Genomic DNA, 27,072 nt, shown 5'->3' with positions numbered 1-27,072 from the left:
AATTTAAACTTATTAACTAAGAGAAGGAATGTAATGTACTTCCTTCAATCCAAATTATAAGTACATTTTAATAATAATCTATATACTAATAAAATCCTTATTTTCATATGTGTGTGTGTGTTATTGTTTTCATTTTTTCATCTTTAGTTCTAGTCTATGATGTGTGAGAAGAATGATATAAATTCTCATGTATAAAAATCTTAGTTAATAAATATAAGAGGTAAATGAGATTTTTTTTTTACGAATGTTAAATTACTTATAATTTTGACCAATATTAGCTGGAAGGAAATGTTTATATTTTAGTCTAGATAGAGTAAATTTGATAAGTTTTCATTTAAATAAGAAAAAAATTTGGATTTTATAATATTTTAAAAAAATAGTAATAATTTAAGCACTTTTCCTTGATTGTAATAAAGTAGTTAGATGTGTCTTGCAATAAAAATACAATGGAGTACTCCCTCCGTTCAAAAAATATAATATATTTTTAATTGAATTTTTTCTATAATAAAATAGTTAATTGTCTTTAAATCAACACCATTTTTTCACTTTTATATTTATTTAAAAAGATATTTTACTTTAAAATAAATATAAAATAATTTATTTATTAAGAGCACTTTTGAAAAAATACAGTGATTATATCTTAAAAATACTAAAAATATTTTACATTTTTGATATCCAACTCTTTAAAAAATATTTAGAAAAATATAACTTTGGGTTGCTGCACTTGTTTTTAATTTTACTATAAATTCTTGTACTTTTTTTATATTTTATGTCCCTATATTTTTTAAATATTCTAGATTCTTATAATACTAAGAGATTTAGAACATTAAAAAAATTATAAGAATCTAGAACATAAAAATATAAAAACTTATAATAAAATGTGAGAAAAGTATTTGAATTTAAAGATATGTTCTTTTAAAATATTTTATATTTTTAAATGTATGGGGTATTATTTATGACTCATGCTAATAAAGTTAATTCATTGCCATTTAATCCCCGGAAGCCCACTGTGCTTTGCTTGATTCATGCTTGCTATCAATGGTAAATAAATAAATAAAAACCTCGCAGACAAGATATGGTCGGATCTGAAAATTTGTCGCCTTCTTTGTGGTTCATCCCAAGAATGTTCACTTTTTGTCCCAACAGGCAACAACCCCTCTCCTCCCTCGCTGGATGTGTGGTATTGTGCCTCCGCTTTCTTTCCCAGCATCATCATCATCATCATCTCATTTATTCATTTCAAGGCTTTTTCAAGCTTACTAAATGCTTGACGAGAAAAATTCTGGAAATCCTGAGTTGTATTTTGTCCTTCCTATGCCTGGATATTCTCTCGTCTCTGTTTTCCTCTAGCTCTCATTTGAAGATTTTTTTTTTTTTTTTACTTTTACACCCGATATCTTAAAGCATTTGGATATACTGGCGAGGACTCAAATATGAAACTCTACGTTAAGCTGTCACAAGTTTCGACCACTTGGACAAGCACCTTTTGGTAAAAATTTAGCCTTTTCTATTAAACAGACTATCAATTGTTCTATTCTTATTTTATCTTTTTATAATTTTCTGTAGGTAAGGCAAAATATTGTTTATAAAAAAGAGTGTATTTTTTTAAAAAGATGATGCATTTTATGCAGGTAAAATGATATTTTAGATAATATCATAAATTTAATTATATTTCCTTAATTTTGATACAGAAGTTACAAATTACTTACTCTCTCTACCAAAGTGAAATGTAAACATTGATATTCTTTATGTTCAAAAATATAAGAAATTTTTTCATGTAAGATATTGAAAAATATAAAATGTAAAATATTTTGGATTTTTAAAGGTGTAATCAATGATTTTTTAAATATTCTTAATTAGGGTGTAATTAATAAGGTATTTTTTAAATTAAAACATCTTATTAAATATGAAAACATGGAAAGACAATGAAATTTTAAAGACAATTAACTGACTCATTGAGTAATTTAGTTTAAAATACTCCATCCATTCTTATATACAAGAAATTTTTTACAACATTTTTTATTTTCAAATATAAAATATTGTTAACATATTTTTTAATAAATAGACTATCATATCTTGAAAGGAAAAAATATAAGTACTCATTAATTTATTTTTAAAAAAAGAGATTCATTTTTATTTACAATAATTAGAAGCAAAACTAAAATAATGCTATAGTTTCAAATAGATAACTAATTTCTATTAATTTATGTAATTTGATTAAAAATATTTTATATAAAAAGACCAAGGAAATATTATAATATTGAATGAAATGAGTAATTACTTCGCTGTTCTAAAAAAAATAGTTGAAACTTTAATCACTTGAAATTTTTAATATCTTTCTAATTATATTATCATTAAATTAAATATTTTGTATAAGTGTTTTATGAAATTTTAATACCTATTTTTTCAAAACAAAATAATAAATGAGGTAGCATATAGTTGGAGTGTCGGACCAAACAAACCTCTAGAAAGAGCCCAAAATATTATATATATATATATATATATATATATATATATATTTGTTAACCTCCGTCATAAACTCATGATACCCGCCATCTGGCGTGGCATGAACTGGCATTGGGGATGGCCTGTGTCTAACTCGGGGTTTCTGGCCTCCTTCACTTTTCCCGGTCGGCACTAAAGTGTATTGCTCAACTGGCACCTGGGAACACTGTGTAAAAGGTTGCCGGGGGATTGCTCCGCCACTTGTCGGTGAAAACTCCACGCTATTATATTTTATTTCCATTTTAAATAAACTATTACATGTGGTCTCTAATTTATTATTTATTCTCTATATTCTTTTCTACAAATGATGTTGTAGTCAAGCTCATAGACACCTTCGCTCATATTAGGATCCATGTCTCAGATTATTCCACATATAGAAGAAGAGATGGCTTCCTCTGTTTTCTTTTTTCTCTTGTATTAAAAAACTTTTACAAAAATTGGCTTCCTTTTTTGCCTTTTTTTTTTTTTCAATTTCTGTATTTTGTTTGAGAGAGAGGAAGAGAGTTGGCTATAGGAAGGTCCAAGAAGGTTCTTTTCTCTGGCAACAAAACTAGCTTCTTCAGTTCAAGCTCTCAGGACCATTTTCATAAGACAACAGTGCATTATTCTGCTCTTTAGCTGTGTGTTCTCTTTTTCGAACTCCCAGTTGAGACCTTTTGATTGTGCCATTTTCATGTCTAGACTACAAGAACATGATTACATAGGCTTAGCAGAGACCCGTTCCATGGAAATCTCTGAAAAGAGTTCTGGTCTCAACTTGAACTTGAAGGAGACAGAGCTCAGACTTGGGCTTCCTGGTTGTGAGTCTCCAGAAAGAAAGTCAACAAGTGTGGTATCTCTGTTTGGGAAGGATTTGAGGAACGTTATTTCTGGGTCTAAGAGAGGCTTCTCTGATGCTATAAAAGATGGGTCCTCCAGGAAATGGGTTTTCTCTGCTAGTGATGATGGATCTGACTCCATTCTTGGTTCAGAAGGTAAAAGAAATAATGCCCACAAGCCTTCTTCTCAATCTGCCAAACCAAGCCATTATAAGAAGCCTGAGGTTTCTGCAACAAACGAGCACGCTAGTCCTCCTTCTGCAAAGTAAGTCTTTTGATTTATTGCTGATTGAAGTCTTGAGATTTTAGAGTCTTGGGCATCAATACAACGATTAATGAAACATGATACATTTGATTGCTATAGGGCACAGGTTGTGGGGTGGCCGCCAGTTCGATCCTTTCGGAGAAACACAATGGCTTCTAGCTTGACAAAGAACATTGAAGATGAAGAAGAGGGAAAACCAGAACCATGTGGTTGTCTTTATGTAAAAGTTAGTATGGATGGTGTTCCATATCTCAGAAAGGTTGATCTCAGAATGTACACCAACTATATGCAACTTTCTTCATCTCTTGAGCAAATGTTCAACTGTTTCACCATTGGTATACTCCCCTCTTCTTTCTATCTCCGCTCTGCTTTAAGCCAACTATGCCAGATATAAGCTTCAAGTGTTTATTTGAAGTTTTTCCAATTAAAGAAAGAAAGAAAAACTTACCAAGTTGCATCTTTACTATTTTTTTGTTTTGGGGTTTTGTAAAACTAGGTGAATGCAATTCTGGTGGATTTGCTGGGAAAGATGGTCTGAATGAGAGCAGATTGAAGGATCTTCTTCATGTGTGTGATTATGTTGTTACGTATGAAGACAGAGATGGAGATTGGATGCTTGTTGGCGATGTCCCATGGGAGTAAGTTCTGTCTGATCCATTCATTCTGAAATCTGCGGAATCCTCTAATATTACAAGTTACTGAGAATTAATGCCATTCATCCAATCACACAATAGCTTTTCCAATGGGTTTGACTTGAATAAAGCGTGACTGGTTTCGCCTCTTAAAGTAAAATTTCTTGATTTGTAAATGAGTCAAGAAAACCCAAAGACAATTTTTGTCTCTAACCCAAATTTTCTTACCTACTTTGCAATCATTTTACCACAGGATGTTCCCTGAATCATGTAGGAGACTGAGGATCATGAAAGGTTCTGAAGCAATTGGGCTAGGTATTGATTTTAATTGAACTTATTTTCTCTCATTGCTTCAATCTTTGAAGTGACTTGTAAGAATTTGCCTTTGATTTAACTGTGTTAATTAATTGCACTTGCAGCTCCCAGGGCCATGGAAAAATGCAGGAGCCACAAAAACTGCAGAAGAACCAATTAGACTATTAAAAGAGGAGCATTTTGAGTTTTGGGTTCTTGTTGATCCAAATCATCACATGATATAAAAATCCATTGTTTTTTATTTTTTTTTTGGGGATGCACCATCTATGGACTGACTTTACAAAGTTGTTCCATCAATTTCTTGACGGCAAACGTCCTTAATTAGATAGTAGTATATTAATATATACACACCTTGTTTGTTAATCTATTTTGTTTTTTATGTTGGTTGGATTCATGTTACTGTTATAAAAGAGTTGCTTTTCGTGTAATCCTCCAAATGTTGTTCTTTATAAGTTGTTTCTACGCTTTGTTCTTAATCATGAACAGTTGAACACTAATCACATGTTATTATAGATGTGTTTTAATTATTCTCATCATCGTCATGTTTGGTTTTTAAATAATTAGACAACTCATGGTTCTAGAGAATATAGTTTGTCAAAAGACTAAAATTAGTATGTCAAAAGATGAGTGCGTTTTCAAAGAACAGGAAGGAGCTATTGCAAAGAGTAGAGAAAAAGGAATCAATCTCGACTTGTTATAAATTATTCAAATATGTTGAAATTAAATTATGCTATTACTATTTGCTAAGGAAATTTATGTTTTGTAGTTACTATTTACTTGTAACTAGATATTGAACTTGTTTTAAGATGGGCCGTCACACTATTTATTGCTTATATATAATATATCTTTCGATAGATTATATTAGTTTTTTTAGAGGTTTTTTATTTTATTATTGTAGTTTTATTTGAACTTTGTTATGTATAGGGTGATGGTTTTATTTTGTCACATGTCTATAACTTATCTCGCTTATTAGTGGAATAATCTCTTCTTAGAGAAACTATTTGTTATACTTCTGATTTTATTCATTAATCATTTTCAATGTGTTTTACTAAAAAAAAAAGCTTTGAAATTTATTAACTTTTATAAATTTTTAATTTTATTCCTATTAAATATATTTATTTTAATGATGTACTTTATCCCTCAAATATTCAATGGAGGTGAAAAAAAAACTTATAATTTGAAAATAAATGACATGTTTTATGAATAGGACAATAAAAGTTCTTTTTTTGTCTGTCTTATGAATAAAACCGGCAAAAACAATTGTTTTGGAAACAAAATTCAACTAGACATAAATTAGACCCAAAAGAGAGAAAACCAATAGCTAGGGTATGGATTCTCTCCTCTGCCTCTCCTCTTCCTCTCCTCTTCTTAATTTCTAAGCATTAGATCAATATGTTAGATAATTTAGATATGATTTCCTTCAAAATATTTCACTTATTTTTACTGTATTTTTAAATTATTTTTATTAAATTTTAGTGGTTTGACATGGAATTTTGTTATTTATATTTTTATAATTTAAAATTTTAATAATAACTTTATAAAGATTAAATTTAAACTGTCCAAATTTTGATCTAATGGTTAGAAAGAGAAAAGAATGAAAGATGATGGGAAAAAAGGAAGAGGAGAGAATTTACACCCCAATAATTGATTGAAGTAATTATAAAAAGTAATTTACAGAGAAGATAAATTCCAAATTCGGCAGTAAACTAAAGAAAGAAATCACTCGTGAGTCGTGATGGAGTGGCAAGCCATGATTTTGCAGGTAGAATTATTGCGAGGCGTGGGTTGGAGTTGCAGAAGCATGACGACGAGAATCTCTTATTCTCCGAACCAAACGGCCAATGAAGAAACAGAGCAAACGAAAGCAGCAAAGTATTGCTATGACGATCAACGTGGATATAAGATATCCCACTACCGAATTAGAACGCCTGCATCCAAACACAGCTCCCAAACATACCATGCCTACTTGTTTGATGATTGCCAAACACAGACACAGTTCAGGGGCCTCTGTTTGGGTTCCTTCGTCGTCCTTGAAATTTATGTATGTATGGATATGGGAAAAAGGCTTTCTGAAATTCTTGTCTTCTATTTGAACTGTTTGGTCCCTTGTTTGTCAAATAAGGAATAAATGAATCTGTGCTTCGCATTGCATCAAACTTTCCTTTCAAGCTATTCCCTTGTTTTTTAATAAAAAAACATTTTGTATCCAAACCCGACAGCTCCAACTAATTCAAATTCGAGCATTATAAGGTGTTAAATGAATGGCTCTCCCAAACATATTTTCTCTATTTCCATCACCTTAGGAATCAAACTCAAGAGCTGATTGTTAAGAAAACTTAAATTTTTTGCCATATGAGTCAATATAAATTGCTTCAAGCTATTCCTTTTATTCCATGTACCATTTTGCCACTTGTGGAGTTCGTGTATAAAGAAATATAATTTTAGCCTTTAATTTTTTTCACTATCAATTCAATTCTTAAATTTGACTCAAAATAATTTAATTTATATAATTTTTATTCTAAACAATTATTTTTTTATAATTTTCTTTCGTATAACTTTTTTTTTTAATTCCTTGACTCAATAAATTTTAAAGAGTAAATCACATTAAATTACAATTTAAAGACTAGATTGATAGGTAAAAAAAAATTAAAAGTAAAAGTTACGCTGGCCCTTTTATACTATTCTCGGTTTTTGGGTTAAGATCAATGAAGAAATTGAATTTCATTTTGGCTGTTGACTTTTATTGCTTTTTTTTTTATTTTTTATTATATTATATATTATTTTTTGGTTGCCATCTCAAAAATATGCTTAATCTGCCAAATGTAAGTGGATTCACGGACCCTGGAGGCAGTGTGTTTTTTCACTTGTTTGATTCAGTACAGATGATTTAGATGTGTCTGTTAAAAAAAAAATTCAGGGTTGATCGCGTAATTTAAGGAACATGTCATCGTCGCCGAGCACTACCCCTACTCACCGTCATCCTCACCTCTCCACAGCCATGTTGTTGGACAGAGCATTGTCTGCCCGGCGCGGCTCCACTTTCAGCGACGACGAAGACGACGCCGCCACCGACGACGAATCCAAGACCAAGAAACATCAGCACTTCTTTTTCCACGCCACCAATCGGGGTTCCCATTGCCTCTCACGAATCGGCTCTGGTGCTTACTGTGTCTGTGCCGTTGCGTCTCTTGTCGTCCTCTTCTTACTCTCCTCCTTCCTCTTTACTTCTCGAGGCTTCGTCTGCATCTCATCCTCCTATAGCCCTGTGTCTCGTGCTGGCTTCTTCGGGTTTGACGGTCTTGAATCCGATTTTGGAGCCCTCGGCGTGCCCTGGTGTGAGTATCTCTGTGCATCTGATTTGATCTGTTTAATTTAGCAATGCTGAATGTTATTTTCAGATTTAAGGGTTTGTGTTATTCGCATTTTTTTTTTAAATTTTTATTTGGATCGGGGAAAACCACTAGCTTTCGAATTTATTGTAAATCGGCCTTCATTATTTTTGGATAATGAGTTATTGGCGTTGCATTTCTGGCGTCTGATTAGCTATGAGTAGCTCTTTGGGGTTTACAGTTCAGGCTTGGCTTTGGTTGAAGGAGCATTGGACTTCCGTGAAAAGCTTGAGGAAAGTAAATATTAAGCATTTAAATGATAGTAGTTTGAGTGTGTGCGCAGGCGTTTTGAGAAGAAATTTAGGTGTAAATTTGTGAATTACTTTTGTTCTGCTCTGCATTTACTACAATAAGATTCTAAGGAAACTGTGGCTCCAACATTCATGGCTAATCAATACAGACATTTGGAGTTGGGAGTAACAGGATGATTCATAATTACTTGTATATTTCTTGTTAATCACATATCCTTACTGAAGTCTGAACTTGCACTTTGTCGTGGATAAATGGAGAGCAAATTCAATTATATTTTGAACATAAAATGCAAGTCATGAAATGACAATTTGATTTCCTTTTGTTTTGAGACAATTAAGTACATTCAGTTTAATCTTGTTGGACACTTATACTCTTATTCTTGGTAAAGGCAGAACGAAACATGGTAAAATGGTGGAGTGGACGTCAAAAGATCTGCTCAAGGGATTGGAAGAATTTGTTCCTATATATGAAACCCGACCAATAAAAAACAACATGTATGGGATGGGTTTTGATCACAGCTTTGGGCTTTGGTTCATAGCTCAGTGGCTGAAGCCAGATCTGATGATTGAGAGTGGTGCTTTTAAGGGACATTCAACTTGGGTTTTGCGGCAGGCTATGCCTGATACACCAATTATCTCTATAACACCAAGGCATCCAGAGAAGTATCTCAAAAAGGGGCCTGCTTATGTTGATGGGAACTGCACATATTACGCTGGCAAGGACTTTGTAGATTTTGGAAATATTGACTGGTCAAAAGCAATGAAGAAACATGGAATTAGCAACCTTAGTCGGGTTCTCATATTTTTTGATGATCATCAGAATGAATTGAAAAGGTAATTTCTGGATCCTGAAGGATGCTTCATTGATCATTATTGCTGCTAAATTTGCTATTGCTTAATATTCTTATTCTATTTTAAATTTTATGGTGGGCAGAATTAAGCAAGCTCTAAAAGCTGGGTTTCGGCATCTTGTTTTTGAGGATAACTATGACACTGGAACTGGAGACCATTATTCACTGAGGCAGATATGTGATCAATCCTATATAAGTGGTTTGTAAACTGCCCTTTTTGTATTCGTTTATTGTATTGTACTCCATGTTCTTTCAATCTTTCTATCAAAGTAGTGAATTCATGCAATTCAGTCTCCAGTGAAGTATTTTCTATTATTATGTTCCACTTCCTGTTGAGATTGATTTGTCTGAATGACTGATATTTGATGAACTTGGCTGAGAGGAACAGAATCTTAACGAAGTTGAAATTTTAACAATTTTTGTTTGTTCTTTAATTGATGTAGGAGGGGGGCACAGCTGCTATAGGGATAGCGATGAAGCTAGGCTCAGGTCAAGAAGGAAGAAATTCTGGGAGAAAGCTGTTGACATTGAAGAACTTTGTGGACCAGGAGATCAATGGTGGGGAGTTAGAGGCTACATGCGAGATAACTTTAATCATAGTAATAAGCCGATTTCATATGCAGAACATTTCGAGAACAGCAGGTTTGTGGAATCAATCCTTGATGTTTACTGGGAACTCCCTCCAGTTGCTGGTCCTTCACTCACTCATCAAACCAGATATGATCCTGCCCGTGCAACGAGTCCTATAATTGAAGATGGGCGCTATGGTTTGTTTCAAAGACTTGGTTTGTCCAGACTCGACAATAGTATATTTAATGGGTACACTCAGATGGTTTATTTACAGATATCTGAAGAATCTAGATAAGTTTACGAGGAAATTTTATGATGTATTTTGTATGAATTGTTGCTTCAGCTGATTAAGGCTTGATATGTAGTGTTTTCCCCCTACGTTAATTCTTCGCCGACTGACCTTGTCTTCTATATCTGGTTTAGTAGCTCACTGACTTGTTAATTTTTCCGGCTAAAAAAAAAAAAGGGAAAAACCTTATCCCTTTTTTTTTTTTGTACAGAATTGAATGCCGGTGGACGGTTGTTTAACTAACATTGCTTCCTTTATTTAATTCATATGAAGTTCTGTCAACAAAAAGCCTTTGGTCGCTTGCATCATCTTGGAAATTTAACTACGGGGAGCATGCCACAGGGCACAAGTATAGAAAGGGTTGGTCCATAAATTAAATCGCACTTGAAAAGGATAATTCTATAACCAGGTTTTGCGTCAATGGTGCAATTATGACCACTTGTTCGGCCATTTTATGAACGTAACTTGGGGCAGCTTGTTACAATAAATGTAAATCTCAAGTTATCATGTCATCAGGTAATTCAGAAGACAGTAGGGTCCTCTTTTCACATTTCTTCGAAAAAAGACCTTTCATCATCCTTAAGATGGGCTTACTAGTTGATCAATGCCATTTCGGGAGTGCATTTCCTCTTCAAATGACCGGTCACAGTCACCCACTTTATATTCTATATCCTTTATTAATTCTTTGAAATTTGAAGGATGGGCCCAACACAATATCTCTGGAATAGTCTTCCAATCAACAGGGCAATTAACATTCCTAGTTTGTACGTTTGTATTGTCTTACTCCCTCAAAGTTCCATTTATAAAACGGATAGAGAACGAATTTTTTTATTCTATTTATATGCAATGTCACCAATTTTTTATTACAAGTTTCCCTTTTATCCTCCATTATTTATAGAAAAAAATATATTATTGAAATATATAGATTTTAATAAGGGCAAAATTAAGATTTTCTTTTTCAAGTAAAATGAATGAGTTTTAATGTTTTTTTTATTTTAATAAAGCAGTTTGAAAATGACTTATAGTATTATTATTTACTATTCACATATTTTCATCTTATGAATCAATCCACAAGCAATTCTCATTTTTCAAGATCATCATCACAACTGGTTTGATGTTTGTTTTACGCATCTCTTGACCTCGGAAGAAGTTCCACTTGTTTATTTTGTCCTATACTGAGAGGCCATAGAAGCGGTTCTGCATCGAGTGCATTAACACTAAATCACTCTTGCCGTATTAGCAATATTGCTATGATGCGTGAATCCATTTATTAACTTCACAGCCATATCATCAAACTTATTACCGTGAGTATCTGCAACGTTCTTGCATGAAATAAGTGCAAAAAGTTAAGATTAAAGTAAGGATAGCAATGGCCCACGTGGAAGCCATGGGAACTAGCAGTAATCTTCATTGCTTATTAAACCATTCAGCAGTGTACAGCATCTGCTATAATACCACACGTCATCATAACCCGCTTCCACCACCACTTTTAATTTCATAACCATCGAGCTTCATTCATAACCAACACCACCACTTTCTAATAATCTTTTGGCACTGAAAAACAAGAAGACGACAAGATCAACGGCCTCAATGGACTCCTCCAACTCAACAGATGATCCCACCCCATCCTTTTCTTTTAGAAGCACAACTCAGAACACCTTCTTGAGAAGCCATTCCACAAAAGAGCCTCCTTTCTCAGGTTTCCTTCACTCGCCGCCTCGCCTTTCGTGTCCTACGCTTTCCCGAAGCCTCCAAGCCTCCCCTCTTTCCTCTCCTCTCCATCCTCATGCCACAAAGCTCTCTGATTCTGATGAACCCCAAACCAGATACCACTGTGCCTCCTCTGTTCTCAGAAAAGATGGTCAGATCCTGTCCATTTCCTTGTCAAATGGGTTGGTCTACACTGGTTCAGATTCAAATGTTATTAGGGTCTGGAAGCTTCCTGAATTCACAGAGTGTGGACAGCTCAGAACAAAGGCTTGCAGGGTGGTGGCAATAGAGGTGTCCAATGATACAGTTTATGCAGCCTATGGGGATGGAAAGATTAGGCTTTGGAGAAGAACACGGGATAGAGTTTTGAAGCATGTCCGTTTCGGAACTATCCCAAAGAAATCTAGTTCCGTGCGGAGTTACATCCTCGGCAGAGACAAGACAGTAAGTTTAACACACTTTGTTTTCTCTAACTAGGTTTAGCTTTTGCATTTATGGCTTGGTGAAATTGTTGCTGTTGGGTGTTGGAACCCTTTATGTGCTTCTTTATGAGAGCAGATATAAGTGGGCATGCATTCAGGCTCAAGAGTTAAGAGGAATAGAGTTGTTACCTTTTTAGCATGGTTTGATAAAGTTAAACCATCACTTCCACCATGATAGGTATAACAATATATGAAAAATACTCCAATTTTAAACCACATTTTAGATTAACTCTATTCCTTATATATAAATTGAAAAACATATGGATGGAGATCTTTTCAAACACGTTTGGTTTCACGGCCAGAACTGTCAGAACCATAATTTTGATGGTTTCTAACATTAAACCAAACATATACAGTCTCTGATACTTTCCTGCATTAATGTAGACATCTCCTACATACTTACATATGTGAACTAGTTTATTTTGTCCTCTTTCTTTTGTACGGTCTTCATACCATACCCTTGTGCATTAAAAAATAAAATAAAATGAAGGACCTTTGACTAATCCTCCCGTTGTTGACTTTTGGATTTTGATAATAATAGTGCCTTTATAAATGAAGAATACTTTCTTTCTTTTTTCTCTTTTCACTTCCCATCTCTATTCTTTGATGAAATTTGAAAGGTTTTTATTAATATTTCGGTGAGTTAGTTTCTTTTCACATTTTCCTTACTACAGTTCCAAAATGTTTAGATAAATTGTTAATAATTTATATTTATTTATTTTATCCAAACAATATCCCTATAACTTGCCCATGTGCTCTTCATATCTGGTCATGAATCCATGATGAAAAGATTATAAGATCAGATTTACAGCATAAGAAAAGGATAAAAAATATATAAATTTGTCACATGTAATTTTCACATTATGTTTAAGTACATTGATATCATTTACATGTTACAGATGAAGCATAAGGGGCAAATCACGTCAATGGCAATCAACACGGCAGAGGACATAATATACACAGCTTCAATTGATAAAACAGTGAAAGTATGGCGAATCCCAGAACTTAAATGCATTGAGACAATAAAAGCACACCTTGAGCCCATCAACGTCGTCATCGTGGGTGACGATGGAGTTCTCTACACAGCCTCCGACGACGCCACAGTCAGGGTTTGGAGGCGAAATTTTTGCAGCCATGACAAGCCCCATTCCCTCACAGTAACCCTGCACGCAAAGTCCTCCCCAGTAAAAGCATTGGCTCTAACCTCCGACGGAGGTGTGCTGTATGGTGGCTGCTCCGATGGCTACATCCATTTCTGGCTAAAGGGTTGGTTCGCCGGCCAACTCCAATATGGCGGTTCAATCCAAGGCCACACACACGCAGTGCTATGCCTAGCCAGTGTGGCAAACTATGTAGTTAGTGGTTCAGCAGATTCAACAAGCAGGATATGGGAAAGAGAGCAAGATGGTCAACACACTTGTGTAGCAGTTCTGGTAGGTCATAGGGGACCAGTAAGGTGTATAGCAGCTCTTTTAGGAGAAAGATTTGGAGAAGATAGTGAGGATACTTGTAGGGTTTGTACTGGAAGCCTTGATGGAGTCTTGAAGCATTGGCGTGTCGCAAAAACCAACAAGTGGGATAGCAATCAATGTTCGTCACAAGATGATGGCGGCAAGTATTTCGAACTTTGAAAGAGTTTCATAACTACACTATAGAAACTGGCAAAGGCCATGATCTTTCCGAAAATAATTACCAATATCTTATATTGTAATCCAGAAGAGTATCCTAAGGTAGCACGACCAAACATATACCCATAAAATCAAGACGATCAAGTTTCATGCAGCCATAAGCGATCACGAAACTTAATGTACTTTGAGCTCCTAATTTTGCCATCAATAGAGATCTATAATAGAAGAGATTCTTCCAGCAAAGTCAACCTCAGACCCTTGTTATTTTTTGGCTTGAAACCTCAGACATGTTCACATATCCAATTATGGTTGATTTGGTATATTTTGCGTGAACCAATCATGACATCTGTTCTGATTGTCGAAGAAATTTCTTATAAAAAGAATCTCTATTCATGGTGCTTTTGTAATTCAATGAAGGGGAAGTCATTAAACCACTTAAAAGACTACTTGTATTTTGATGTTTGATATTTGTTCTTATTAATAATAATATAAAAGTTCATAATCAATCTTTCTTTGGGTAAATTATAAAATTCTATCAATCACCATACCAAATACCCGAATGTTTGTAAAGGGAAACTAACCAATGGTCACACTACCTCCTAGGAAGGTTTCATGCTATTTGCTCATCCCAATAAAACTCAACCTACTAAAACAAAGAAACCAAAATTGCCAAGAAAGTTCTATTCCTACAAAATTTTACTGATTGAGAAACTCTCTTTTAGCATGAGTTACCTTGCCATGTGTTACGGGATTGCGTCCTACTCATAAGACTAACGCATCAGAAATAAAATTGTGTGAACCCACCATTCACTAATAATATTACCTCTTGAGAACATAGCATGCCACGGAGCTTCATCGCTGAACCTGAATTGCTACCCAAAATGGCATTAAGTGAAATTTTGGCACCTTCAAGCTCTGTTTCTTCATTCTTGGCATCTTCAAGGGAAGGCATTATCTCCTCTCCTTCATTTGTAATTTCCAGTAGTGTGAAAGATCCTTTACAACGATGCCTAGGTCTAAAAACTTCACCACAACGAAAGCAAAGATCCTTCTCCCTACTTCTTTGGTGGTCGATGTCCGTGGAAGATGGCCTGGCTAAATTTGAACTTGCTAGTTTGCATGAAGAAGATGATGTCGCATACGCTTGGGGCTTGCACATGCTAGAAGACGTGTGCAAAAATTCTATTTGTCGTCTCTAGTTCTGGTCATGTGTAAAGGAGGATGGGGAATTAGTGAACTGAGTTTGGTTCTGAACCGGGTTGGGCTTGGCCCATGAGCACTCATCTTCCCTTCAAATTCCAGGGCAAGACTCATTGCCCGATATACACTTCTTGGCTTGTGAATACGTACATCGAAACACAACTCTTCTTTCAGACCCCTTAGTAAAACGCCAAGGAGATAGCATTCCAGGCAATTTTTCACTTTGGCTGATCGCTTTGCAAATTCTTGATGGTATTCTTGCACAATGCCAGTTTGTTTGATGCTGTAGAGGTGTTCATCTGGATTTTGTTATTTGGGTGGACCACAGTTCTCTTGCAGCGCCCTTTCCAATATAACAAGGTACGTTCAGAACGTATCCATGAGAACAAGTCCAATGCATCTCCCTCTAAGACATTGAGGCTACATTGACCTTTGATTCCTCCGGTGTATGCTAGTACTGAGAGTATTTTTTAGCCTTAAGATTCCATCCTTGAGGTCTCCTCCGTCGAATTTGGGAAATTTAATTTTGGGTTGAGGTAGACAAGGGCCCCTCTTCTAAAAATCTAATTCTTCTTCACTTTCTTCTTCCCAATTAAGTCGTCTTCGCTAGCCATATGGCGTCCTTCTATTTCTGCGCATGGTAAAGGCCTCTAATGTCTATACTTTTTTCTTGTAATAAGTCAAGCTTCTCAAGTTTTGAAGCAATAATAGCAAAATAGTCGAGTGCAGTCAGGCTTGTATTTTCTAGGTTTTTTATATCTGATGGCGTGTTGCTGGATGAGGTGACAAGAGGTTAGATAGTTTCATTCCCAATAACCTAGCTTTGATGCTAAATTGTAAGGGCTCAAAATAACAAAAGGAAATAAGAGGAATAAATATATTAAGATGATATGAAATAAAAACTTATTTTATATTTCTCTTAATAATCACGCTTAAAATAATTTTCAAAAGATTTAAAAGACTATTTCACTGAAAATATGCTAGTTTCTAAATTGCTAGTCATATTTATAATCAAATACAATCCAAAATACAACATTAAATCTAGACAACTAGATAATTAAATAAAAACTGAATAACCTGTGAATAAAACACTGAATAAAGTCTAAATAAAATTTAAACAACTAAATATTTAAATAAATTCTCCTGAAATTTACCCTAAATAATTCAAAATTCAAATCAAATAATAATAATAATAATAATAAAATCAATCTTAATTTATCTTTTGTCACTTCTTTCTTAAATAAGTCTTCAATAAATTCTTATCTGGAAACTTAACACCATGACAATGACCTTCCAGTTGAATCTGTTGAAATAGCACACTCAAAGTATATACGTTGAGCAGCCTCAGATATCTCCTTGCACAGCACACAGTTTACATCTATCAGATCTAAATTAAGATGATCGAGTCACCAATCTTTTTTCAGCAGTTGGGCTGACCGTAAATGATCCAATGACCAATGTCAAAACATTGTGGTCTCCTCGGTGAGTGTAACCAACACCAATAACTTCAAAGAATGCACTCATTAAGAAGCTGTAGTTACAACATCTACTACATCAGACTCATCAACAATCATTTCGTCTCTGAAAAGCAATTTCAAATACGGAAGAACCCTAGGAAGCACAGGCAAATCTGCTATATTGATGCTCATCATGTCAAATGCAATGCAAGTTTTATGCATGTGTGCTTCATCAAATACAGGAATTTTTGGGTATCTTTGGCTGAAGTGAGTAAGCACAATACGGTATGCATTAGCCGAGTCTCCCACTTCCACGGCTTCTTTTGTGGTGCTGTGGTTCCTTGATATAGCCTCCTCCAACAAAGCATCCTCAAAAGTTGCCTGCAGCAATAAGCGTATCATAAGCAAACATCTGACACAAAATTCATAGGCACGATCTATAAAAGATAAGATAAATTAAACCTCATCACAAAAATATACATGCAAATCAAAGGTGGACCCTATTAAAAATTTAAAAGTGCTTAAAATGAAATTATTGTCAGATAATAACCATATTCTTAGAATCAATTCACTACAGTAGAAATGACTTAAATGGTGCTGAACAAGCCTGTTCCCGTCATATAAATAAAAGTTTTCCCCTTTTACATAACAACAATAACCGAACTACAAATTGAAGTAAGAAAAAGATAAGCTCCGAGTCTGAAAATTGTAACTAGGCAACAAAAGCTATAGCTTCACAACTAAAGGCCAAAAGTTAAATCACTTGGATGCCTCCCATTAGTTTTATAAATAATTAGCCTACTCAAATGAAAACTGCAGGATTTTAAGCTTATATGCTGCCACTGGACCAGCAAATATATATAGCATGGTCAAGATTATTGAGAGATAAATGCTTGCCAGCAAACCCCTTTCTTTGCGATTACTACTTGGAGAAGGCCACTGCCGATATCATTTTCTCAATCAAAAGCACTAAATGCAACACTTCCTTCCATCTCATAGTCTATAAGATGATAGACTTACCTCATGTATAAGAATTGTAGCACCACGAGATGCTTCTACTAACTCAGGGCAGGGTCTGGTGTCCCCAGAATACACAATCTTCCAACCAGGTATCACTTTTCCTAAACTATTAACCCTCTCTGCAGCTTTCAGAACAACACCAAATGCCTGAGGACAATGAACAACAGGGAAACTAATCAAAGATTCCAGACCAGCTTCCTGCATAACCCTCTTCAATTTCTTTAGGACAGGATAAACCACATTCTTGTCAATTGGACTATCTGGTCTTTTAAAATAGCTTTGCATACGAGATCCTTTGGCAAACAAAGTTGAATCAATTTTTGGTACAGTCATTTGACTATCATTTTTATCTGGTTCACCATCTTCATAAGCTTCCAATGCAGCAACTGTGGTGTGCCTGCAGTCAAGAAACTGCATATCTAAATTTTCAAGTCTATGATATGCGTCCAAATATCTCTTAAGCTGCCTTGGTCCGACAACAAGCAGTGGTTCATGAGGAAACCCCTTCAACAAATCACGCCGCAAAGCCAATATCCTGGCCAAGCCAGTATGGTGATCTGCATGTATATGAGAAATCCAAATACATTTTAAAGCTCTCACTGCATCATCAGCACCATCTACACCATATCTGTTTTCAAGGGATATCCCCCAACAGGTATCACACAATTAGATTGAATCTGCAAACAAGTACAGTATTATAAACGAATTTAGAAAGGGTTCAGACTCACCTTCTTTTTAGCTGTCCCAATGTTCCTTCTCCACAATCCAAAAGTAAGCCCCCTTTTGAAAAAAGATTTATATATATTGAGCTCACATTTCGATATTTGGATGGTTGGGATGAACCTGTTCCAAGAAGAACTATCTCCAAGTCATCTCTTCTTATATTTTCTAAACAACTTGGAACACCATCTGCACAAAGCCATGGCTCTTCAACCAACATCTTATGATCTCCTATAGGAATATTATCCTTTGTTTGACTGGACTTCAAACAGAGTTGGCTTACATGTTGGGCTGCATCAACAACCTCTGGAATTTCTAAGAGTAACTCTTCGATGATTTCTGAGGTACGCACTGTAGTTGGAACCAGAGATCTATCCAACCCAAGCTGAGCATAAGGACGCAAAGTGAACTGTAAAAGATACAGTAACATTTATCAAACATATGTTGGAAGAAGCCTCCTATTTGTTCATCATGGCATCAAATGTGGCATGACCTTAGAGATATATGACAAGAAGAAAAAAAGGCAAACCAGAAGATTAAGAAGATCAAATTAAAAATTATCATCGAAAGGAAATTGAACCACCATGCATTGAGAATGGAAGTATTGAGCCTTAATATTTGCTTGAGCTATGATAAAACTTCAACAAAGAAAGGAGAAAGAATTTTTAGAGTGAAATGGTCAATCATACAAGTTTTTGTTGTTGTTGTTGTTGTTGTAAATCCACGACTAAGGCATCAATTGAGGCATATATGAATAATAATCTTTATTACTATTTACTTTATTGGCTATAGCATGTAATTTTAATTTCCATCTATAAACCTCTAATTATGGAGGTCAATCAGCACCGGAAGAAAGTATGATTATGCTGTTTCTCTATCCCTTTCTTACTTACTTTTCCACTTGCTTTCTCTCCCCCTTTATCTCTATTCTCAACCCTTTCTTTCCCATCTATTTCCTTCTATTTCACCCCTTACCCCTACAAGTCCAACATCAAGACCACTCTCCCAACATTGTCATGAAGAATAGGTTTCTTATGTTCTTTCTCAGAAAATAGTTCCAAATTTTTTTAAGAAAAGGAGAAAGAATGCTTAAAAGTTCTATTTTATAAATTTAATGATATTATTAAGACTTGTTTTACAGCAATAGTAATAATTATTCTTTTCAGAGGTAATGTGTTTTTATTTCACAAGAGTTATCAACAACAATCTTGCCATAAGCCACTTGTAGATTAAAAGACATGGATTAATTCACATGATGCTTCTCAAACTCCAAGATTTTTTTCCCTGTGTGAAGACTCCAAGAATCTTATGATGCAGATACTTCAGCAAATTAGTTGACGGCAAGGCCAAGTAAATGTTTCATACCTTAAGAAGATTTTCCGCAGTGATAGTTTCACGAAGTTCCGAAATAGAATCCTACAAAAGAACCAAATTAAGATAATATTTTAGAGTTCATTTATGTCCTGAATACTACTCTCCAGGAAAAAAAAAATAGAGCAAGTACATTGTCATAAACCTCTTTTGAAGCAAAAGAATCCGAGATTGAGGAATTATGATTTGAAAGGGACCAACATCCAGGTGCAGGAAAGAACTGAGGACACAAGTAATTAAGTCGTGCAGTGATTCTAGCACTAGATTGCAAAATTGGAATCTCTACATTCTTCCTGAAATCAGTTTCATAATCAAAGAGTAGTAACTCAAAAGAAGGATGGTGAACAGAAAGAAAGGATTTTTTTGATAAGTATAAGGAGTAGGCTCTGCTGACAACAGAGAATGTCTCAAAAGAAAGGGTCTTTAAAAATGACAAACAGCTAACCTTTCATGTCCAGCTATGATATGTTGTGTAGAACCAAATTTCTTCATCCACTTTTGGTAATTTGAACAACTAACAATAGATGCAGGGCTTAAATGAATTATACACGTGATACTCTTGCCCATGGAATCAGCATAATAAGTAGTGAGTGATTGAACAGACAATAACACTTCCAAGTGTGATTCGGTTGGGCAATCAACGAGAAGGACTATGGGACCAGGGACTGAGGGACCCATGACATCACTTGGGTGAACCTGTAATGGAAGATAAAATTAAATATTAAAATGTAAGCCTAGCTTCAAATTAAATAAATTAAGTCATATTTGAGCCATTTAACTATGTCTCAAGTTCTCCTTTTCTTTGCTCTCCAACCTTTCTATCTAGCTTCTGGTAAAAGAACTGCTACAATTTTGGGACTTACCATGATATTCTGCATATCTGATTCCACTGAATTCCCAAGTTGCAATTCACGGTATTTTGGCCCAGGTTTAAGACCAAAGGCCTTAGCTTTCTCAGGATCAAACTTTCCTTTGATCTCAGGCAATTCACAAATATATAGTACAGACATATCACCAGGCTTTCCAGTAGGCTGTTTTAAGATGTTGGATGAGCCAAGATGCTCTGGGCTATGACTCATCCTCTCTTGTAATTGGTACTCTGAAGTTACCAAAGGTGGATCCTCAGAGTGGTTTGGTTGTAAAATAATGGCTGATATTTTGACCACTTCATTATCAACAAGAACAATGGGATCTGAAAACTTATTTTGACCTAGAATAGTGGACTCCTCATCACTGGAGATGGGACCAAAGCTCCTTGTGTGAACCATGGCAGCATTGGGAATAAAAGATCCCATAGCGTTGATCAAATATTTAAGATCTGACGGGCCCCATATGTTGACCTGCAAAATAGCAGTAATTATGAAGTAGCAAAAATGAAAATACAATGCAATATTATATTGTATTTGAAAATAAGATATGGCTGATTTTATGAAGTTGATTGGTTACTTACAGTCATCCCCTCTTCTCCCATGCCAGCCAAAGTAAGTAGTAAGCCTGTGAGTTGAAGACTGCAATAAGTACTTTAAGACTCTACATGCAGTTATTTGAATCACAAATCAAAATATTGTCAAAGATGCTAGGCTAGAATAGCTAACAAATGATAAGGATAATGACTAAGGGCCCATATGCTTAAGCTTAAAAAATAAATAATTTTTAGATGCTTTAGAGATTTTATGAAAAATGATTTATTGTGTAGAGATTATATAAAAAGCATAGATTATTTTGATTTGGTTACAATCATAAAAAGTGATTATTATTTAGTGATTTTCTTATTTTATGATATCTTGGTGTATCTTTATTCATGAAAAATGATTAATTATTTAGTTATTTTCAATTTATAATATTTCTGTGTATCTCTGTATTTTTATGATATTCTCCCTCATTTATCATATTTGATTAGTTTGAGAACCTACTTTGAATAGCTTCTCAAAATTATCAGACATTTTTAGATTCTGATTATTTTCAATGGTTGAAACAATCATCATGAAATTTCACAGAAGTCATCTTTATTCAAAAAAAATAGGTGATTTTTTCATTGAAAAAAAATAGCTTAAACATAAGGATCCTAAAACTACATTATCAAATGTCAAAGACAGACCTGGAAGTCCACCTGCAGTCTCTGAACAGACACGAGAAAGAAAAATGTGATCTATCTGAGGGAAGATAAAAGATTATAGGAAACTTAAAATTGTGAGTAGTTAACAAGCTGATAATTAACAATTGTAAAAGAATAATTCTGAGAGGGAAAAGGGTCAAGTTCCCAGATTTATCAAACCTTGGATAACTTGATCTTATGCTCTGTGCAAAACCGTTGCAGTCCCTTAAATGCATAAAATATAATTAGTTCATTGAACCCTTGCAGGTGGTCATCAAATTTCTAAAGACAAATATAAAAAAACAGAAAAATAAGTTTTGTTGCATTACATTATTCAAAATATTCAGAAACATCACCTCCTCAGATTAAAGTGATACATTAAACTTTCACCCTCTAAGGTCAAATCCTCAAGGCCAAGGAAAGGCATTTTCTCCAAAGGACCAAAAATATATTAATATTTTCTAGGATCGTGGAAACAAACCCACCAAACACCTCTTGGCAATAATAGGCAAAATGCAAGCAGTTCAGTTTTTATAATGAAAAGGAAAAAAAGTCTCATAGAATTTCACACAATTTGGATAGACTACTTACCTCTCCAGCATTAAATATAAACCTTTGATTGTCAAAGAAAAGCAGGACTGAAGGTGATGTATCTTGAGTATCCATTCCAGTACCTAATATCTGTGGTTGGCACATAATCCAAAAAGAATATATAAGACCGGGGGGAAACTTGAAAGTGAAAATAACACTGAACCAACAGAACCGCCTTCTATTAGATTTACATTTGTCAGTGTAAGACAGCATATGTGATTTCACAATGAAAGCTAGTAACTTTCTTTGTTACAGAAGGAAAAGGGAAATTTTCTATATAGAATTTTTGGGCTGGTATCATTGACAGTTTCACCTATACTTTCTAAGAATATCTCAGTTGGGGGGCAGTGGTGAAGCTTTTCCTTAAGCAAGAAAATTTCTCATGAGTTTCCATCTTTGGGAATAAATATCAGAATTTCCTTCTCTAATTCTCCCATAACTTAGGTCTTGCCATGACTTTTTTCCTTTTTTGGCCACGGGATCTTGCAATGAGGACATCTGCTTTCATTAAGTAACAAAGTTTCTATGCAAGATAGACAACCAAACACACTAAAAGGAGGATAGAATCGCTGTTCCCTTTCCTGAGGCTGAAATTCCAGCACCAAATGGATCCTTATATATGATACCCTAAGAGAGTGGGAGAATAATCAAAATTAAAACAGGCTAGAAATTTTCACGCCACTAACAATCTAAGCGGCATTACAAAATCCGACAAGAGCATGTAGGACGAGGGGAATAATTGCAAGTGAAAATAGCTGCTTTCTACAGTATGTCAAATACAAAGAGAGTAAACTTCTGATAGAGACAACTCAAGTAAGCAGTGTGGACATTAAAATCAAGCACGCAGACCAAGTTTTAAGAACTAGTGAACGAAATTCAGAGTGTCATACAACAAAATGTAGAGCCCATATAAAAAAAATGCTCAAGTTTATGCCCACCAATCCACTGCTAGGTGTGTGTGTGTGTGTGTGTGTGTGTGACAGAAAAGAATACGGAGAACCCAAAAATGGTCTGTTATTGCCGGTAATATGAAAGTAACCCAATTTTCAAAAAAAAAAAAAAGTTTAAACAAATAAACAAGGAAAGAAAGAAAGGAACTAGTATACCTGTACATAAGATATGGTATTGACAGGATTTAGCTTGCGAACTTTCAACTGGAGGTTCTTCTTAGGCAAAGCACTCGAATCTCTACCCTCGGCTCTTCTCTTGTTGAAGCCTACAGAATCGACGTTCTCCATTGCCGAGCCTTTGTCCCTGACTTTGCTTTCTCTAGCACTACTAATGCTTCTGCGGCCAAGATGACGGAAAGGGGCGTTACGTTGTGGTCTTGAAGAGGAGGAGGAGGAGGAGGCAAGAACGGTGAAGAGAGATTGCGAGGTTCTAGGTTTGAAGAACAGACGAGAAGAAATGTAAGGGGTTAAGGGAGATAGAGAGGGAAGGAAGAGGCGAAAGGTTAAAGGTTGGGGCATTGTGTTTCATCGGACTCTTAAATCTGTCCGAAGGGTTTTGGCCTTGCAACGATAACCTGTTAAGATCCCGCCAACGCGCCTGTGTGCTCCTAGAAGCAATCAATCTCAGCTATCCACCCATGAGAGATTAAAATTTTACCTGGGCAATCTGTTTTTAAACAATCCTGGCCGTACGTTCTTCAATTCACCATCCGATCAAGGCATTAAAAAATCCAACTGACCACGGTTCAAAAATTAACGATGGTCAAAATTATGACTGAATCACCCTTATGAACGAAACATTTTATTGATTCAATTAAAATAATAGTTTAATCAACCGCTCATAGGTTGGGTCGATTTTCAATACCATATTTCTAGTTCAAGAAAAAACGTCAACTATCAACAATTCCAGCAAAAACACCGTTATTCTTGAATTTTATTGAGCGTTCATCGTACTTGGTTCTAATTATTGTGATAAAATTTGAATCATTTAAAATTTATTTAGACAATTCAAATTTTAAATTTTAAATTTATGATTGTTTTTAAATGGTAAAATCATTTTTTTTGAAGATGTAACAATCAAAAAAATTATTTTCAGTTTCAAATTTCGTACATATCAAGATAATAAAATATTGAAAATACAATAGTAAAATTAAATTTCATGCTCATGCTCATGAAATGTGCTCTATGATTGGTTCTGCAAAACTGGTAATAAGTAGAGAAAAGAAAATAAAAGAAAAGTGGGGAAAGAAATGAAATAACCCTTCTTTTTTAAATTTAGCTTGCAACAAACATGCAAGGAAATGGACTCACCTTCTCTCCTTTAAGCCCCTCCAATGCATCTCAGATGAGGGCAAGATCTGGACCGTCCAATAGATAGTACAGCAATGCAAGTCTTGGCAAGGACTGGCATACATGCAGACTTTGGAAGCTGAATGTAAATTAATCAGAAAATAGAAATTCTTTCAATTTCATATATAATAATGAGGAAGAGAGGGATGAAGAGCATGGAGGAGAAAGAGGAGTCATGTTGATATGCCTGCACAACATAACAAAGCTGTTCTTGGTGAAGCCATAAAAAGTTCGTTCAATAATATAATGAAGCTCCTTGCCTAAAGGCAACAAAAACTAGGAACTTTTTTTTTTTTTTTGTAGGTAGGTTCTATCCATAATTATATTTCAATCTAAAGTAACTATCCTTTTGTACACGATGCCATCACATGCAATCATACGTTTTTTTATCAAAGGACTTTTCCCTAACTCATTTTGGGAATGGCCCATGCTATGTAATTTCAGGTTTTAATTAATATACTATGTTCCTCTTAACAATATAAATATAAACATCCTTTGTACTTATGGTTAATTTTGTATTTATTTTGGTTATTAATTTAATTTTTAAAACAATTAATTTTTTTTATATTTTGTTATTTTTAACTGAAGACAAATATGTTCTGGGTAAGTTCAGCCATTTTGCGTTTGGCATGCTGGATTGTCTGTTGAGTCTGAAAGAAATGTTCTTAATATTAATTTTTGTCGAACGATTGTGGCTGCTGGAGTAGTTCAGTTGGTTAGAGCGTGTGGCTGTTAACCACAAGGTCGAAGGTTCAAGCCCTTCCTCTAGCGATTTCTTTAATTTTTTTTTAACTTTGAGACCCACAGCCCAACTCATCTTCACATATATCCGATAAGATACAAAGCAGCCACACAGCATCTCTGCTGAAGCCAAATATCCTTTCTTCGACATATTTAAAAAACCAACCTTTTCGTGTCCTCAATATATCAAAAATGGGACTTCTCAGTCTCCAACTCAGCTCGCACTCTTTATGCTCCTTATCACTTTCCCAAAACTTAAAATGCACCACAAAGCTTAACAAATCCCTAAACGCCTTCAACTCTAAGCGTCCCAGCTCTGTCAGAACCACAATTAGAGCTGTTGGCACTGTCCCAGGGAGGGAATCTCAGGACACTGAACCAGCAGAACCACCCTCTATTGGATTTGCATTTGTCAGTGTAAGTTAAAGACAGTGTATGTGATTTTACATTCAAAATTAGCAACTTTCTTCGTACCAGAAGAAAAAGAGCAAATTGGGTCAATCCTATTTAATTTTCTGGGTTGGCTTTTAGTCTGTTTTGCTTCCAGATGGAACCCCAGATGTGCAATATCGAACGGCTTGTGGTGGCCAGAAGCTCAGGAATATAATGATGGATGCCAACATTGATCTGTACGGACCATATGTAAGCTTTGAAATATCTTCCACTTTGTATAGATCAATCAGCTATCACTTTATGGTTATATCTTGTCTTTTGCTAAATAACAAGTATTTTATGGTATTAAACTTGTATGCGTAAATGATAGATGGCACAATGAGAGTAAATTAAATTCGGTTGAAATCTCAAGGATAAACTCTAATTCATCCTTAATTATATTATTTTCCTTTCAGGCTAGACCTCTCTTGAATTGTTCAGGAGGTGGAACTTGTGCAACATGTATGGTAGAGGTGGGCAAATAACTTCCATTACCTATTACCTAGTATTACCATTAGTTGTAATTGCGCTAAACACTGGTGATTAACTTGTTAATTATTGCTAGATTATTGAAGGGAAGGAGCTTCTAAGCCCTCGCACTGATAAAGAGAATGAAAAACTTAAGAGGGTAAATGTTTTGCTAATCACATTGATTTTGTCTTTAGCTTGTTTTCCCTTGAATTCTTAGTTCTGTTCAATGGGTGTTTTCAGAAACCAAAGAATTGGAGATTAGCATGTCAAACTACAGTTGGTCAAGCAGACTCGACAGGGATGGTTTGTGATTTTTTACTCACATACTATATAATATTCCTAATCTTTAATGGATTGGACTTTTCATGGCTCTAAATACATTAGAACAAAAGCGCTTGATTTTTTTGTCAGAAAAAAAATGATAATCTGTTGTTACCTTTTCCTTGTGTGTGTTTGAATGCAGCTTGTGGTTCAACAATTACCAGAATGGAAAGGGCATGAATGGAAATATGAAAAGCTATCTCTTGAAGAGGCTGAAAAGTTATTGTCTTCATATGAGGCTCAGTAGCATAAAACAATTAAGAAAAATATTTGAAACGTGTAAGAAAGAGTGGTAGTATTCTGTTTGAAGGCGCTTCAATCAAGAAAGATCATGAAATTATAAAACAAAAGAATCAGAGGCTTGACAGTTGACACAATATTAAGTAGTCCCTCATCCATTTGAACTTTGGCTCAATTAGGGGTATGGTCGACAATTCACATCTGTACTGTCTACCAATATTTCTATATAGAATTTTTGAGTTTTCAAGCAGTGGTAAAGCTTTTCCTTGAGCAAGAAATTCTCATGACTTTGGAATACTTACGTTAGAGCTTCCTTCTCTAATTCTGCCACTTTCATTTATCAGTTAGTCATTTACTTACATCTCTCCGTATTTAAAGTACACTAAACCAAATTAATAATGGGGTCTT

The 27,072-nt window shown here is 34.8% G+C and overlaps 5 protein-coding genes and 1 non-coding gene across 9 annotated transcripts; 5 read left to right on the top strand and 1 right to left on the bottom strand.

Moving 5' to 3' along the window:
* Positions 1-2,572: 2,572 nt before the first annotated feature.
* On the top strand, positions 2,573-4,963 carry LOC129291264 (auxin-responsive protein IAA27-like). 3 transcript variants are annotated; one of them, XM_054928537.1, is made up of 6 exons: positions 2,573-2,712; positions 3,187-3,588; positions 3,688-3,923; positions 4,085-4,226; positions 4,474-4,535; positions 4,640-4,963. In XM_054928537.1, the coding sequence occupies exons 2-6, from the start codon at positions 3,230-3,232 to the stop codon at positions 4,693-4,695; spliced, it is 855 nt and encodes a 284-aa protein (XP_054784512.1). In that variant the 5' UTR covers positions 2,573-2,712; positions 3,187-3,229; the 3' UTR covers positions 4,696-4,963. The 3 variants fall into 3 exon arrangements, with proteins under 3 accessions (XP_054784512.1, XP_054784511.1, XP_054784510.1); XM_054928536.1 differs by lacking the exon at positions 2,573-2,712 and having other exon boundaries at positions 2,800-3,588; positions 4,495-4,535; XM_054928535.1 differs by lacking the exon at positions 2,573-2,712 and having other exon boundaries at positions 2,807-3,588.
* A 2,417-nt stretch (positions 4,964-7,380) lies between these two features.
* On the top strand, positions 7,381-9,974 carry LOC129290242 (uncharacterized). The gene is made up of 4 exons (XM_054926965.1): positions 7,381-7,870; positions 8,565-9,009; positions 9,110-9,225; positions 9,470-9,974. Exons 1-4 carry the CDS (start codon positions 7,477-7,479, stop codon positions 9,889-9,891), a joined length of 1,377 nt encoding a protein of 458 aa, XP_054782940.1. The 5' UTR covers positions 7,381-7,476; the 3' UTR covers positions 9,892-9,974.
* A 1,269-nt stretch (positions 9,975-11,243) lies between these two features.
* On the top strand, positions 11,244-13,724 carry LOC129290243 (protein JINGUBANG-like). The gene is made up of 2 exons (XM_054926966.1): positions 11,244-12,039; positions 12,977-13,724. The coding sequence occupies exons 1-2, from the start codon at positions 11,476-11,478 to the stop codon at positions 13,706-13,708; spliced, it is 1,296 nt and encodes a 431-aa protein (XP_054782941.1). The 5' UTR covers positions 11,244-11,475; the 3' UTR covers positions 13,709-13,724.
* Positions 13,725-16,411: 2,687 nt separating this feature from the next.
* Positions 16,412-23,748, bottom strand: LOC129291073 (tRNase Z TRZ3, mitochondrial-like). 2 transcript variants are annotated; one of them, XM_054928193.1, is made up of 12 exons: positions 23,266-23,748; positions 22,160-22,249; positions 21,749-21,793; positions 21,572-21,626; positions 20,924-20,967; positions 20,337-20,813; positions 19,919-20,169; positions 19,607-19,766; positions 19,468-19,518; positions 18,111-18,511; positions 17,383-18,010; positions 16,412-16,743 (listed from the first exon to the last, which is right to left on the bottom strand). In XM_054928193.1, exons 1-12 carry the CDS (start codon positions 23,626-23,628, stop codon positions 16,429-16,431), a joined length of 2,880 nt encoding a protein of 959 aa, XP_054784168.1. In that variant the 5' UTR covers positions 23,629-23,748; the 3' UTR covers positions 16,412-16,428. The 2 variants fall into 2 exon arrangements, with proteins under 2 accessions (XP_054784168.1, XP_054784169.1); XM_054928194.1 differs by having other exon boundaries at positions 19,619-19,766; positions 23,266-23,747.
* A 1,408-nt stretch (positions 23,749-25,156) lies between these two features.
* Positions 25,157-25,230, top strand: TRNAN-GUU (transfer RNA asparagine (anticodon GUU)). The gene has a single exon. It is a non-coding gene; the product is annotated as a tRNA-Asn (tRNA).
* An 85-nt stretch (positions 25,231-25,315) lies between these two features.
* On the top strand, positions 25,316-26,914 carry LOC129291064 (photosynthetic NDH subunit of subcomplex B 3, chloroplastic). Its single transcript, XM_054928182.1, has 6 exons — positions 25,316-25,617; positions 25,732-25,842; positions 26,049-26,105; positions 26,198-26,260; positions 26,344-26,406; positions 26,567-26,914. The coding sequence occupies exons 1-6, from the start codon at positions 25,393-25,395 to the stop codon at positions 26,669-26,671; spliced, it is 624 nt and encodes a 207-aa protein (XP_054784157.1). The 5' UTR covers positions 25,316-25,392; the 3' UTR covers positions 26,672-26,914.
* Positions 26,915-27,072: the final 158 nt, after the last annotated feature.

Source organism: Prosopis cineraria, unplaced genomic scaffold, assembly GCF_029017545.1.
Source record: "Prosopis cineraria cultivar Desert tree isolate PC_DT_omini unplaced genomic scaffold, ASM2901754v1 PC13, whole genome shotgun sequence".
NCBI classification, from domain to species: domain Eukaryota; kingdom Viridiplantae; phylum Streptophyta; class Magnoliopsida; order Fabales; family Fabaceae; genus Prosopis; species Prosopis cineraria.
This window is presented reverse-complemented; position numbering and strand designations above follow the sequence as displayed.